At 39.0% G+C, this 16,478-nt stretch overlaps 1 protein-coding gene across 3 annotated transcripts in view; it reads right to left on the minus strand.

Moving 5' to 3' along the window:
* The window catches only part of SPG11 (SPG11 vesicle trafficking associated, spatacsin), an 88,689-nt gene that overhangs the window by 14,656 nt on the left and 57,555 nt on the right, over positions 1-16,478 (minus strand). For all 3 annotated transcript variants that reach the window (XR_014243525.1, XM_082388679.1, XM_082388678.1), the window contains exons 28-30: positions 4,220-4,382; positions 1,829-2,043; positions 625-1,378 (exon numbers count right to left, since the gene is read on the minus strand). Coding sequence is in view for 2 of the 3 variants with exons in the window: in XM_082388679.1 (XP_082244805.1) it covers positions 625-1,378; positions 1,829-2,043; positions 4,220-4,382 (1,132 nt within the window). In the remaining variant the exon portion in view is untranslated. The remainder of the gene's footprint in view (positions 1-624; positions 1,379-1,828; positions 2,044-4,219; positions 4,383-16,478) is intronic.

The following is a 16,478-nucleotide window of genomic DNA, read 5'->3' on the forward strand; positions in this document are numbered from 1 at the left end:
AAAAATCAATCATATTTCTATATGTGATCATGTACAATTGGAAACATGATTATTTACATAGGATAAATTTCAGTGAACTAGCCACAAGTCAGAGAGATTCCCTCTAACTTTGCTACTTAGCTAGTTAAAAGACCTAGATGGGACTTCCCTGGTGGTCCAGTGGCTAAGACTCCGCGCTCCCAATGCAGAGGGCCCGGGTTCAATCCCTGGTCAGGGAACTAGATCCCACATGCTACAACTAAGAGTTCGCATGCCACAACTAACGGTTCTGCATACCACATCTAAAAGATCCCACATGCTGCAACTAAAGATCCCACATGCCACAATTAAAGATCTCGCATGCTGCAACGAAGATCCCATGTGCCACAACTAAGACCCAACGCAGCCAAATAAATAAATAAATAAATAAATAAATAAGTGCGATAAACTAGAGCTCTAGGTTTAAAAAAAAAAAAAAAGACATAGGTGTTTCTACTTCATTGACTAGTTAATTACCTAGTTTATGAATTACCCTTAACTTAGTGTAACTGGTACACCAAAAGGGACCCTTTCTTCCTGGAGAGAATGGAGAGAAGGCCAACAGCACCTCACAGGACTCAGGGCAATTTCATCTCCTTCACTTACTGCTTTGGACTTTCCTTAGAGGAACGCCAGGTTCTTCTTCTTCCTCAAGCAGCTCAGCACTTTGTAAGAGAGCATGGATCTCTGGGTGCAGGTCATCTACACTAGCTTCCCCTGAAGCTAGTGCTCTGCAATGCAACACCAAGGCAACATCTTGGTTATAGAAATGAAAATATCGGCATACTCTACTTGCTTCATGCACACAGCCATCATCCAATAGGCGCCCAATCAAAAAGTTTAGGGACTCCTGCTCCTTCCAATTCAGTTTGTTCTCACAAGTGTCTTTGGATGGAAGGCCATTAAATTCTAAGTATTTTGATGTGTTCAGAGCAGCCAACTTAGAGAATGAAAACTCATTGGCTAAGCTTTCAAAGGAAAGTTCACCAGTAGTTGAAATCTGTTGAGAACATCTGGGGTCTATTTCCTCCTGGTTTCCCCTGAGGGTGTGCTGGGTGATGCGGCAGAGCCAGATCTGTTTCTCTAGCTCCTCCAGCTCCTCCAAAGGCACCAGGTCCTCCTGGGCAAGCCAGTGTCCTGCCAGAGTGAGCAGCAGATGGCGCTCCTCAGTGCTGCTTGGTCCCTCTTCAGCTGGGCACTCACATGCCGTAAGAGCCTGGGCTGAGAAAAAGGAAGAAGCTGCTTTGCTTGAAATGGAATTTTTCTTAAAATTCTCATGACATTTTTTCCAGAAGTCAATTCTTGCTTGTTTCAGGGACCACTGGTCAATGTGTTTTAAGGTCTGCATTTCCTGTGTTATCTGTGAAATTGAACACAGCAATTTTTAGCCTTTCCTGGATAAAGAAATATCATAAATGCTAATGCTCCCTCGGTATACCATACTTGTTAAAACCCAAATCAAGTTAGAGAACATGGGACTTGGCTACAGATGATCCTGGATATTTTATCTGGAAAGTTAAGGTATGAAAAACAACTCTAAATTTATCTAATTGAATGAGGTTCAAGAGGAAGCCACCTTATATTTAATTCTATTCAAAGTAAAATAATTGTAGCATGTCCTGTAAGCTAACCTTATATTAAAGGAAACATTCCTCAAAAATGGGCATTCTAGGCTCATTCATTTCTGAAAGTAATGTCTGTGTCGAAAGCGAAAAAGTATCATCACTGGTAAATCACATACCTCATTTAGTTCTGTTTAATGCTGGTTCAAAAAGCTAAGATTTTAAATAACTTAAAAGACTAATGATACCTCTTCAATAACCAAGTTGTCCACAGGTAGCTCCGCTAGTTCTGCTACCCTCCTGGCCAAAGCAAAGTATCCATCTGTCTCCAGTTTTTCCAAAATTGATCTACATTCATGCTGAAAATTCTCAAGGCTGTAGCTGGTAATAATTACACGATTAATGGCTATGGACGTATCCTTCAAAATTTGGCTAAGGACACACAGCTTCTTCACATCTGGACCTGTGCCAAAGAGAAGCAGATATAAGCATTTAATCAGTAAAATACTGCTATGGCATTTCAAGAGTAACTAAATATGAGGGGAGAACATATTTAACATAATAATGTAGTTAAAGGGAAAATAAAAACCGATTTTTCTACTCTGGTTGGCTGGCAGAGGAAGCCAAAGGCAACTCCTATATAGTAAGAACTATTAAGATTAGCACATGGACTCCATCTATAAATCTGGCTTTATATACCAGGCAGAAGTTGGTGGCCTACTATGTAGTAGCAACTCAGTTAACCTTGGGAAGATTTGGCCATTCATTCAGGTTAGTTCCATCTTTTTCCAGATTTTTCTCCTACCTTGAACAAATTTGTTTTTATGATTGTTCACTCATTCATTCACTGCAGGCATCATGTGGATCAAGACACAGAACTTCTAGGACAGTTGAAACTGCAGGTGGTCAACAGCCAAAGCTCTAACGTGGTACACTGTATTCAGAATGGAGCACCACTTGCTCCTCCAGATACCTATCTAACTTAACCCAGGGAGACCCAGCTAAGCACTGCCTGATGTCTCCAGGAAAGTCTCTCTCTGTTTTTTTAATCAAAGTATAATATAAGTGACTTAACAATATTATATCAGTTTCAGGTGTACAACATAGTGATTTGATATTTTTGAACATTACAAAATGATCACCATGATACATCTAGTTACTATCACCATACAAAGTTATTACAATTTTATTGACTATATTCCCTATGGTACATTACATCCTTGTGACTTACTTATTTTATAACTGGGAGTTTGTACCTCTTAATCCCCTTCACTTATTTTGCCCATTCCCTCACCCTCCTCCTCTCTGGCAACCAACAGTTTGTTCCTGGTATCTATGAGTTTGTTTCTGTTTGTTCATTCGTTCTTTAGATTCCACATATAAGTGAAATCAAACAAATTCTTATCCTTAGTAACATTAGGAATTCTCTGCCAATAATTTATGTGGCTGGGTTTGCTCCTACTCCCAAATATAGTATGCATAGAGCCTACGTGTGCCCTACCATAAAGGAGGGGCATGAAAAACATTCTGTAGGAGCCTGCTCCCAATGCCACCTGCTGAGCTGTGCTCTGATTTACGCAGTTCCAGGGACAGTGAGACACCTTGCACAATAACCACCAGTATGAGCATACTGGGTTTCTTTGCAGGCATAATATAAAACATAAGTCTTTTAAAAAACCTTTCTTTTCTCTAAGCACATACATGATATACACGTACAACTATTCTATAAAAACAGAAATAATTTAATTATGTGAATAAAAGCATTATAGTAATGGTTAACAATGTAGACAATCCTTGTAATTTTTTAAGGATAGGGTTAACTCTGGCAAGAGAACAGGAAATTTATTTCTTAAGAAAATTAAAGTTACTAGAGACCAATGAAAGTACCTTATATTAAAAGGATCTACTGTCTGGTCTACGTAGTAACTGACAGTAGTTTATATACACTGCATTTTGGAAACACCCCCCTTCCCTTCTAGTCAGCAGCCCCACAGCCTACAACACGGGCATGAAGCCCAGGCACTCTGCGCCTGTTCTGTGCAAATGTGAGCTTTCCAGTTGAACATCTGTGAGTTTAAATGTGATAAAATAACCCTGGTAGTGAAAAATACCAGAATCTAGCGTAAAAGAACATTATCACTCAACAAAAACTTGAAATTATCAGACAAGTAGAAAAGAGGGTAAGGCAATACTGGTTTCATTCAATCAGCAACAAGCTTAGAGACTGCCAATGTCTGGAGGAATCTGGAAAAAATCGACACAATTAGTCTCTTAAAACCTTCAAAATGAATTAGGCATTCCTGAAACAAGTCTGTGACCTTGAACAATGATGACATGTTAGGGTTACTTGTCAAAGAAAACAATAATAGTGACAGGGTAGTATAGAGGCTAGCCAGGGGAAATCTGGCTATTTGCTTAGAATTAGTAGATAGTTGTATTACTTGTGTTATACCCTGTTGTGCTGTTGTAAATGCTTTAACCATGACTGAAGTTTCCTGTAACCTCTTCTTCACACCCTGTTCTGGACTGTAATGTCTTATACCCTATGCATTTTAATTTCCTGAATGCCCTTCTAAAATATTTTCAGGATTAGGTAAGCTAACTTCTTAACAGCAACTTACCTGTAAGTATTGTCTTACCGTCAGAGAAGAGATGCTCTATTCCAACAAACAGCTGTAAAAGCTTCCCCAGCTCATACTGGGTCCTACACTGCTGCAGCATAAGCTTCAAAAGAAAATACACATGCTCCTTCAGCCATGGGGCAGGAATGATAGCGTGGACCCTTGTGGCTGCCGTTTCAAGCTATGAAAAAAAAAGAAAAGGTCAGGGAAAGTGGTTTCTCAGGAACAGCAAATCAAAACCTCTGAACTTGGGAATGTCTAAGAAAGCCAAGGTACCATCAAAGCCATCTCCTATTACAAAGGAGAATGCTTATTCAGGTCCTTTTCAAACAGCAGTAATTTGTAGTGCAGCTCAGAGGAGTAGCAAAAATAAGCCCTCTTTGGCAGCTTTGTAGTTTGTCTCTTTGTGGGACATGCTGTTGTAGAGAGCTATGTGTGTGAAAGTCAAAAATGGGAAAGAGACCTAAAGACTGAATGGAGTGAAGCAATGCAAATACCGCCAAGTTAGGGACTGCCAAAGTAACAGTCCTGTGAGTGGCTGTGAAATTAACCAGACATGTTTCACTTAGCAGCTTCTTTAGAGAGGGGTCTAGTCCTGCCCTGAGTCCAGAAGATTTGAAATCCACATACGAAGACCTCTTAAAAAGACCTGCTTAACATTGCTGAGCTGGTTCTATTAGTTTGCTTGTAGTTTATACTATCATTAGAGAAGGATCTCAATTAGCAAGCCTGAACTTTTGTCATTTCAATCAAATGCTAAAAATATTAATAGGAAGATGACCCCAAGAAGCAGCCACATCAAGCTTGAATCAGAGCATTAGTTCTTTTTAAAAAATTTTATTTATTTATTTATTTTTGGCTGCGTTGAGTCTTCGTTGCTACACGCGGGCTTTCTCTAGTTGCGGCGAGCGGGGGCTACTCTTCATTGCGGTGCGCGGGCTTCTCACTGCAGTGGCTTCTCTTATTGCGGAGCATGGGCTCTAGAGTGCAAGCTCAGTAGTTGTGGCGCACGGCATGTGGGATCTTCCTGGACCAGGGCTTGAACCCGGTCCCCTGCATTGGCAGGCGGATTCCTAACCACTGCGCCACCAGGGAAGCCCCCAGAGCATTAGTTCTTAGTCTTTATTTACTTGTTTCCCTACCTCTATTGCTCTAAGAAGAGGGTCTATGGCAGACAGACGATGGAACTGGTTAAAGTAAAAAATATATGGAAGTAAAGAGCTCAGGTAACGACGGAGCAGCTGCACTGCCCCTTGGTTGGGGGCTGGAGCACGGGCAGACAAGCAAGAATAAGAAGAGACCTGGAAGGACCTAAATGTAAAATGCAAAACTATAAAACTCCTAGGAGATAACATGGGAGGAAACTTAGGTGACCTTGGGTATGGTGATGGCTTTTTTAGATAAAATACCAAAGAAAGAATTCATGAAGGAAATAACTGACAAGCTGGACTTCATTAAAATTAAAAACTGCCCTACAAAAGACAATGTCAAGAGAATCAGATGACAAGCCACAGACTGGGAGAAAATATTTGCAAAATACACACCTGATAAAGGACTGTTATCTAAAATATACAAAGAACTCTTAAAACTGAACAAAAGAAGACAAACAACACTATTAAAAAAATAGGCCAAAGAGCTTAACAGATACCTGACCAAACAACATACACAGATGGCAAATAAGCATATGAGAAGAAGATCCAAACCATACCATATGTCATCAGGGAAATGCAAATTAAGACAATGACATATCACAACATACCTAAGAATGGCCAAAATCTGGAACTCTGACAACACCAAAGGTTAGCAAGGATATGGAGACACAGGAACTCTCATTCATTGCTGGTGGGAATGCAAAACAGTACAGCCATTTTGGAAGACAGTTTGGTGGTCTCTTCCAAAACTAACATACTCTCACCATATGATCGAGTACTCCTTGGTATTGATATTTACCCAAATGAGTTGAAAACTTATGTCCACAGAAAAACCTGCACACGGCTGTTTAGAGCAGCTTTATTCATAATTGCCAAAACTTGGAAGCAACCAAGATGTCCTGCAGTAGGTGAATGGATAAATAGACTGGTATATCCAGACAATGTAGTATTATTCAGCACTAAAAAGAAATGAGCTATCAAGCCATGAAAAAGACATGAAAGAAACTTAAATGCAGGGTGTGGAGTCAAGATGGTGGAGTAGGAGGACATAGAGTTCATGTCTCCTCACATCTAGGGCACCAACCAGGCGCTGGTGAGGGACCTTGGACACCTAAGGGGACGGGAGGAATCCCTGTGTGACCAGGGCCTTGGTTCCCAGGCCAGGGGTCAGGCCTGAGCTCCTGTGGTGGGAGTGCTGAGTCCAAACCACTGGACTAACAGAGAACCTCAGACCACAGGGAATATTAATGGGTGTGAGCTCTCCCATTGGTCCTCATCTCAGCACCAAGACCCAGCTCCACCCAACTGCCTGCAAACTCCAGTGCTGGACGCCTCAGGCCAAACAACCAGCAAGACAGGAACACGGCCCCACCCATCAAAAAAAATGAGACGACAAAAAAATATGGTACAGACGAAGAAACAAGGTAAAAACCTACAAGACCAAATAAATGAAGAGGAAATCAGCAACCTACCTGAAAAAGAATTCAGAGTACTGATAGTAAAGATGATACAAAATCTCATAAATAGAATGGAGGCACAGATCAAAAAAATACAAGAATGTTTAACAAGGACCTAGAAGAACTAAAGAACAAACAAACAGTGATGAACAACACAACAACTGAAATGAAAAATACACTAGAAGGAATCAATAACAGAACTGAAGGAGAAGAACAAATAAGTGAGCTGGAAGATAGAATGGTAGAAATAACAGCCAAGGAGCAGAATAAAGAAAAAAAAAATGCAAAGAAATAAGGACAGTCTCAGAGACCTCTGGGACAACATTAAACGCACCAACATTGAATTACAGAGGTCCCAGAAGAAGAAGAGAAAGAGAAAGGGTCTGAGAAAATATTTGAGGAGATTATAGTCGAAAAATCCCCTAACATGGGAAAGAAAATAGTCAATCAAGTCCAGGAAGCACAGAGAGTCCCATACAGGATAAATCCAAGGGGAAACATGCCAAGACACACATTAATCAAACTAACAAAAATTAAATTCAAAGAAAAAATATTAAAAGTAACAAGGGAAAAGCAACAAATAACCTACAAGGGAATCCCCATAAGGTTATCAGCTGATTTTTCAGCAGAAACTCTGCAGGCCAGAAGGGAGTGGCAGGATATTTAAAGTGATGAAAGGGAAAAACCTACAAGCAAGATTACTCTGCCCAGCAAGGATCTCATTCAGATTCAACAGAGAAATCAAAAGCTTTACAGACAAGCAAAAGCTAAGAGAATTCAGCTCCACCAAACCAGCTTTACAACAAATGCTAAAGGAACTTCTCTAGGTGGGAAACACAAGAGAAAAAAAGACCCACAAAAACAAACCCAAAACAATTAAGAAAACAGTAACAGGAACATACATATTGATAATTACCTTGAATGTAAATGGATTAAATGCTCCAACCAAAAGACACAAACTGGTTGAATGGATACAAACACAAGACCCATATATATGCTGTCTACAAGAGACCACTTCAGACCTAGGGACACATACAGACTGAAAGTGAGGGGATGGAAAAAGATATTCTATGCAAATGGAAATCAAAAGAAAGCTGGAGTAGCAATGCTCATATCAGATAAAATAGACTTTAAAATAAAGACTGTTACAAGAGACAAGGAAGGCCACTACATAATGATCAAGGGATCAATCCAAGAAGAAGATATAACAATTATAAATAGTTATGCACTCAACATAGGAGCACCTCAATACGTAAAGCAAATGCTAACAACCATAAAAGGGGAAATCCACAGTAACACAATAATAGTGGGGGACTTTAACACTCCACATACACCAATGGACAGATCATCCAGATAGAAAATAAATGAGGAAACACAGCTTTAAATGACACAGTAGACCAGATAGACTTAATTGATATTTATAGGACGTTCCACTCAAAAGCGGCAGAATACACTTTCTTCTCAAGAGCACACAGAACATTTTCCAGGATAGAGCACATCTTGGGTCACAAATCAAGCCTCGGTAAATTTAAGAAAGTTGAAAGCGTATCAAGCATCTTTTCTGACCACAACACTATGAGATTAGAAATCAATTACAGGAAGGACTTCCCTGGTGGTCCAGCAGTTAAGAATCTGCCTTCCAATGAGGGGACGCAGGTTCAATCCCTGGTCAGGGAACTAAGATCCCATATGCCGCAGGGCAACTAAGTCTGTGCGCCACAACTACTGAGCCCCCATGCTCTAGAGACCCTGTGCCACAACTAGAGACCCCACATGTCACAACTACTGAGGCCACGTGTTCTGGATCCTGCATGCCACAATTAGAGAGCCTGTGTGCTCTGGAGCCAGCGCAACACAACTAGAGAGCCTGTGCACCACAACTACCGGGCCTGCGTGCTCTGGAGCCCGTGCACCACAACTAGAGAGCCCACACGCCACAACTAGAGAGCCCACACACTGCAATAAAGAGCCTGCACGCTGCACCTAAGACCCGATGCAGCCAAATAAATAAATAAATATTTTTTAAAAAGAAATCAATTACAGGAAAAAAACTATAAAACACACAAACACATGGAGGCTAAACAATACGCTACTAAATAACCAAGAGATCACTGAAGAAATCAAAGAGGAAATAAAAGAAGACATAGAAACAAATGACAATGAAAACACAACAACCCAAAACCTATGGGACACAGCAAAAGCAGTTCTAAAAGGGAAGTTTATAGCAATTCAATCTCACCTGAAGAAACAAGAAAAATCTCAAACAATCTAACCTTACATCTAAAGCAACTGCAGAAAGAAGAACAAAAAAACCCCTAGAGTTAGTAGAAGGAAAGAAATCATAAAGATCAGAGCAGAAATAAATGCAACAGAAACAAAGAAAACAATAGCAAAGATCAATAAAACTAAAAGTTGGTTCTTTGAGAAGATAAACAAAATTGATAAACCTTAAGCCAGACTCATCAAGAAAAAAAGGGAGGGACTTCCCTGGTGGTGCAGTGGTTAAGACTCCACGTTCCCAATGCAGGGGGCCTGGCTTCGATCCCTGGTCAGGGAACTAGATCCCACATGCATGCTGCAACCAAGAGTTTGCATGCCACAACTAAGGAGCCGGCTAGCTGCAACTAAGGAGCCCATGAGCTGAAACAAAGGAGCCCATGTGCTGCAACCATGGAGCTGGTGAGCCATAACTAAGGCGCCCACATGCCACAACTAAGGAGCCCACCAGCTGCAATTAAGACCCGGTGCAACCAAATAAATAAATATTTTTTAAAAAAGGAGAGGATTCAAATCAGTAAAATTAGAAATGAGAAAAGGAGAAATTACAACTGACACTGCAGTAGTACAAAGGATCATAAGAGACTACTTACTACAAGCAACTATATGTCAATAAAATGGACAACCTGGAAGAAATGGACAAATTCTTAGAAAGGTATAACCTTCCAAGACTGAACCAGGAAGAAATAGAAAATATGAACAGACCAATCACAAGTAATGAAATTGAAACTGTGACTAAAAATCTTCCAACAAATAAAAGCCCAGGACCAGATGGCTTCACAGGTGAATTCTATCAAACATTTAGAGAAGAGCTCACACCCATCCTTCTCAAACTCTTCCAAAAAACTGTGGAGGAAGGATCACTCCCAAACTCATTCTATGAGGCCACCATCACCCTGATACCAAAACCAGAAAAAGATACTACAAAAAAAAAGGAAATTACAGACCAATATCACTCATCAATATAGATGCAAAAATCCTCAACAAAATACTAGCAAACAGAATCCAACAACACATTAAAAGGATCATACACCATGATCAAGTGGGATTTATCCCCAGATGCAAGGATTCTTCAATATATGCAAATCAATCAATGTGATACACCATATAAACAAATTGAAGAATAAAAACCATATGATCATCTCAATAGATGCAGAAAAAGCTTTTGACAAAATTCAACACCCATTTATGATAAAAACTCTCCAGAAAGTGGGCACAGGCCACTACCTCAACATAATAAAGGCCATGTATGACAAACCCACAGCAAACATCATTCTCAGTGGTGAAAAACTGAAAGCATTTCCTCTAAGATCAGGAACAAGACAAGGATGTCCACTCTCACCACTATTATTCAACATAGTTTTGGAAGTCCTAGCCACGGCAATCAGAGAAGAAAAAGAAATACAAATTGGAAAAGAAGAAGTAAAACTGTCACTGTTTGCAGATGACATGATACTATTCATAGAGAATCCTAAAGATGCCACCAGAAAACTAGTAGAGCTAATCAATGAATTTGGTAAAGTTGCAGGATACAAAATTAAGGCACAGAAATCTCTTGCATTCCTATATGCTAATGATGAAAAATCTGAAAGAGAAATTAAGGAAACACTCCCATTTACCATTGCAACAAAAAGAATAAAATACCTAGGAATAAACCTACCTAGGGAGACAAAAGACCTGTATGCAGAAAACTATAAGACACTGATGAAAGAAATTAAAGATGATGCAAACAGATGGAGAGATATACCATGTTCTTGGATTGGAAGAATCAATATTGTGAAAATGACTATATTACCCAAAGCAATCTACAGATTCAATGCAATCCCTATCAAATTACCAATGGCACTTTTTATGGAACTAGAACAAAAAACCTTAAAATTTGTATGCAGTCACAAAAGACCCCGAATATCCAAAGTGGTCTTGAGGGAAAAAAACCGAGTTGGAGGAATCAGGCTCCCTGACTTCAGACTATACTACAAAGCTACAGTAACCAAGATACTATGATACTGGCACAAAAACAGAAATATAGATCAATGGTACAGGATAGAAAGCCCAGAGATTAACCCACATACCTATGGTCACCTAATCTATGCCAAAGGAGGCAAGAATATACAGTGGAGAAAAGACAGTCTCTTCAATAAGTGGTGCTGGGAAAACTGGACAGCTACATGTAAACGAATGAAATTAGAACACTCCCTAACACCATACACAAAAATAAACTGAAAATGGATTAAAGGCCTAAATGTAATACTGGACATTATAATACTCTTACAGGATAACACAGGAAAAACACTTTTTGACATAAATCACAGCAAGATCTTTTTTGACTCACCTCCTAGAGAAATGGAAATAAAAACAAAAATAAACAAATGGGACCTAATGAAACTTAAAAGCTTCTGCACAGCAAAGGAAACCATAAACAAGACGAAAAGACAACCCTCAAAATGGGAGAAAATATTTGCAAATGAAGCAACTGACAAAGGATTAATCTCCAAAATATACAAACAGCTCATGCAGCTCAATATCAAAACAACAAACCCAATCAAAAAATGGGCAGAAGACCTAAATAGACATTTCTCCAAAGGACACATACAGATGGCCAAGAGGCACATGAAAAGATGCTCAACATTACTAATTATTAGAGAAATGCAAGTCAAAACTACAGTGAGGTATCACCTCCCAATCAGAATGGCCATCATCAAAAAATCTACAAACAATAAATGCTGGAGAGGGTGTGGAGAAAAGGGAACCCTCCTGCACTGCTGGTGGGAATGTAAATTGATACAGCCACTATGGAGAACAGTATAGAGTTTCCGTAAAAAACTGAAATTAGAACTACCATTTTTTAGCAATAAAGTGTTTTTAAATTAAGGTATGTATATATATATTTTTAGACATAACACTATTGCACCCTTAACAGACTACAGTATAGTGTAAACATAACTTTTTTTTAAAGATTTATTTATTTATTTTTTAATTAATTTATTTTATTTTATTTATTTATTTTTTATTTATGGCTGTGTTGGGTCTTTGTTTCTGTGCGAGGGCTTTCTCCAGTTGCGGCAAGCGGGGGCCACTCTTCATCACGGTGCGCAGGCCTCTCACTATCGCGGCCTCTCTTGTTGCGGAGCACAGGCTCCAGACGCGCAGGCTCAGTAATTGTGGCTCACGGGCCTAGTTGCTCCGCGGCATGTGGGATCTTCCCAGACCAGGGCTCGAACCCGTGTCCCCTGCATTGGCAGGCAGATTCTCAACCACTGCGCCACCAGGGAAGCCCTAAACATAACTTTTATATGCACCGGGAAACCAAAAAATCTATGTGACTCACTTTATTGCGATATTCACTTTATTGTGGTGGTCTGGAACTGAACCTGCAATATCTCAAAGGTATGCCCGTACTCTGCTTACAATAATGGACAGAATAACCTGACAGGAGACAAGTAAGGAAATAGAGGACTTCACACAATAAACCAATTAGATCTAACAGACATACACAGAACACTCTCCCAACAACAATAAAAAACACATTCTTCTCGAGTTCACATGGCATATTTTCCAGGAGAGAACATATGTTAACTGCAATTAAGTCTCACATATTTTAAAAGACAGATATCATATGAAGTATCTTCTCTGACTACAATGGGATGATGTTAGAAGTCAATAACAAAAGGAAAACTGGAAAACTGACAAAATTGTGGAAATTAAACAACACATTTTTAAAGAAAGAAGACTCAAATTACTAAATCAGAAATGAAAGTGGGGACATTACTACCTATTCTACAGAAATAAAAAGGATTATAAGAGAGTACTATGAACAACTGTATGCCAAAAAGTTGGATGACCTAGATGAAATGGACAGATTCCTTGAAACACAAAATCTACCAAGACTAAATCACAAAGAAATAGATAATCTGAATAGACCAAATCTCCTAGTAAGGAGATTTAATCAGTAGTCAAAAATCTCCCAACCAAAAAAGCAAAACAAAACCAAAACCGATTCCTAACAAAGAAAAGCCATGGACCTGATGGGTTTACTGGTGAATTCTACCAAACATTTAAAGAACTAATACCAATCTTTCTCAAACTTTTCCAAAAAACTGGAGAGGAAAGAACGCTTCCCTACTTATTCTATGAAACCAGCATAATCTTGATACCAAAGACAGATAAAGACACTACAATAAAACTACCAACCAATATCCTTTATGAACACTGATGTAAAAATCCTCAACACAAGACTGGCAATCTGAATTCAGCAGCATATTAAAAGGATTATATACCATAACCAAATGGGATTTATTCCTGGAATGCAAGAATGGTTCAACATACAAAATTCAATATATACATCACAGTTTTCTTCAACAGAATGAAGAAAAAAAAAAAAACCCACATGATCATCTTAATTGATGCAGAAAAAGTATCTGACAAAATTAAACACCACCGCATGATAAAAAAACACTCAACAAACTAGGAATAGAAGGAAACTACCTCCAGATAGTAAAAGCCTTATGTGAAAAACCCACAACAAACATCATACTCAACGGAGCAAGACTGAGAGCATTCCTCTAAGATCAGGAACAAGGCAAAGATGCCCTGCTTTCACCACTTCTATTCAACACAGTTCTGTAAGTTCTAGCCAGAGTGTTTAGGCAAGAAAAAGAAATAAAACGCATCCAAGTTGGAAAGGAAGAAATAAAATGATCTCTGTTTGCAGGTATGATCTTATATAGAAAACCCTAAAGATTCCACCATTAAACTTAAGGGTAAATGAACTGAGCAAAGTAGCAGGATACAAAGTCAACACACAAAAATCAGTTGCATTTCTATACACAAACAATGAGCAATCTTTAAAGGAAATTATGTTTCCATTTCCAATAGCATCAAAAAGAATAGGACTTTCCTGGCAGTACAGCATTTAAGACTCTGTGCTTCCACTGCAGGGGATGGGGGTTCAATCCCTGGTCAGGGAGCTAGGATCCCACATGCCACATGGTGCAGCCAAAGAAAAAGAATAAAGTACTTAGGAATTAACTTAACCAATGAGGTAAAAGACTTGTACAATGAAAACTACAAAACACTGCTGAAAGAAACTAAAGACATAAGTAAATGGAAACACATTCCATGTTTATGAATTGGAAGTCTTACTATAGTTAAAATCTCATTACTATCCCAAAAATCTACAGATTCAATGCAATCCCTATCAAAATCCCCATGACATTTTGTTTTCACAGAAAATTCTAAAATCATATGGAATCTCAAGGGACCCCGAATAGCCAAAACAATCTTGAAAAAAACTAAAAAAACTAGAGGACTCACTCTTCCTGATTTCAAAACTTATTACAAAGCTACTACAGTAATCAAAATAGCCAAATGAAGACAGACATATAGACCAATGGCTAAGAACAGAAAGCCCAGAAATAAACCCTTATATACATGGTCAAATGATATTTGGCAAGGGTGCCAAGACCATTCAATGAGGAAAGAACAGTCTTTTCAACAAATGGTGCTGGGAAAACTGGATATCCACATGCAAAAAAATGAAGTTGGACCCTTATCGAACAACATACACAAAAATTAACTCAAAATGGACCAAGGACCTAAATATGTAAGACCTAAAACAATATAACTCTTAGAAGAAAACACAGGACAAGAGCTTCACAACACTGGATTTGGCAATAATTTCTTGGCTAGGATACCACAGGCACATGTAGCAAAAAAAAAAAAATATGCAAATTGGACTTCATGAAAATTTAAACAATTTTGTGCATCAAAGGACACCATCAACAGAGTAAAAAGGCAACCCACAGAATGGGAGAAAATATTTACAAATCATATGTATGACATGGGATTAATATCCAGAATATATAGAGAATTCCTAAAATTCAACAACCAAAAAAACAAGCAACTCAATTCAAAAATGGGAAAAGGACTTGAATAGACATTTCTCCAAAGAAGATATACAAATGGCCAATAAGCACATGAAAAGATGCTCAACATCACTAATCATTAGGGAAATGCAAATCAAAAATACAATGAGATACCATCTCACACCCATTAGGATGACTACTATCAAAAATACAGAAAACAAGTGCTGAAGAGGATGTGGAAAATTGGAAGCCTGTGTACTGTTAGTGGGAATAGTATAGCTGCTATGGAAAACAGTATGGCAGTTCCTCAAAATATCAGAAATAGAATTACCATGTCATCCAGCAATTTCACTTCTAGGTGGATACCCAAACAAATTGAAAGCAAGGTCTATATATATTTGTACACAATGTTCATAGCAGTATTATTTGCAAAAGCTAAAAAATAGAAGCAACCCAAATGTCCATTGATGGATGAATGGACAGACAAAATGTGGTATATAAATACAATGGAATATGAATATTATTCAGCACTACAAAGGGAGGAAATTCTGACACGTTACAACATGGATGAATCTTGAGGACATTATGTTAAGTGAAATAAACCAGTCACAAGAAGAAAAATACTGTATGATTCCACTTCTATGAGGTACTTAGTCAAAATCATAAAGACAGAAAGTAGAATGGTGATTGACAGGGGCTAGTGGGAGGGGAGAATGGAGAATTATTGTTTAATGGCTATAGAATTTCAGCTTTACAAGATGAAAAGAGAGTTATGGGAAAAAAAAAAAAAGAAAAGAGATCTATGGGGATGGATGGTGGTGCTGACAGTTGCACAACAATGTGAATGTAGTTAATGCCACTGAACTATGTACTTAAAAATGGTTAAGATGGTATAGGGCTTCCCTGGTGGTGCAGTGATTAAGAATCCGCCTGCTAATGCAGAGGAAAACGGGTTCGACCCCTGGCCCAGGAAGATCCCACATGCCGTGGAGCAACTAAGCCCATGCACCACAACTACTGAGCCTGCGCTCTAGAGCCCACGAGCCACAACTACTGAGCCCACATGCCACAACTTCTGAAGCCCACACGCCTAGAGCCCGTGCTCTGCAACGAGAAGCTACCACAATGAGAAGCCCGTGCACTGCAATGAAGAGTAGCCCCCACTCGCCACAACCAGAGAAAGCCCATGTGCAGCAACGAAGACCCAACACAGCCAAAAATAAATAAATAAAATAAATTAAAATTAAAAAAAAGAGAGAGACACCTGTTTTTTTAAGAAAAAAAGGTTAAGATGGTAAATGTTATGTGTATTTTATCACAATATTTTTTTTAAAGTTTTTAATTAATTATTTATTTATTTTTGGCTGTGTTGGGTCTTCGTTTCTGTGCGAGGGCTTCCTCTAGCTGCGGCAAGCGGGGGCCACTCTTCATGGCGGTGCGCGGGCCTCTCACTATCACGGCCTCTCTTGTTGCAGAGCACAGGCTCCAGACGCGCAGGCTCAGTAGTTGTGGCTCACGGGCCTAGTTG

Source organism: Balaenoptera borealis (genome assembly GCF_965194805.1).
Source record: "Balaenoptera borealis genome assembly, chromosome: 3".
Taxonomy (NCBI): Eukaryota; Metazoa; Chordata; class Mammalia; order Artiodactyla; family Balaenopteridae; genus Balaenoptera; species Balaenoptera borealis.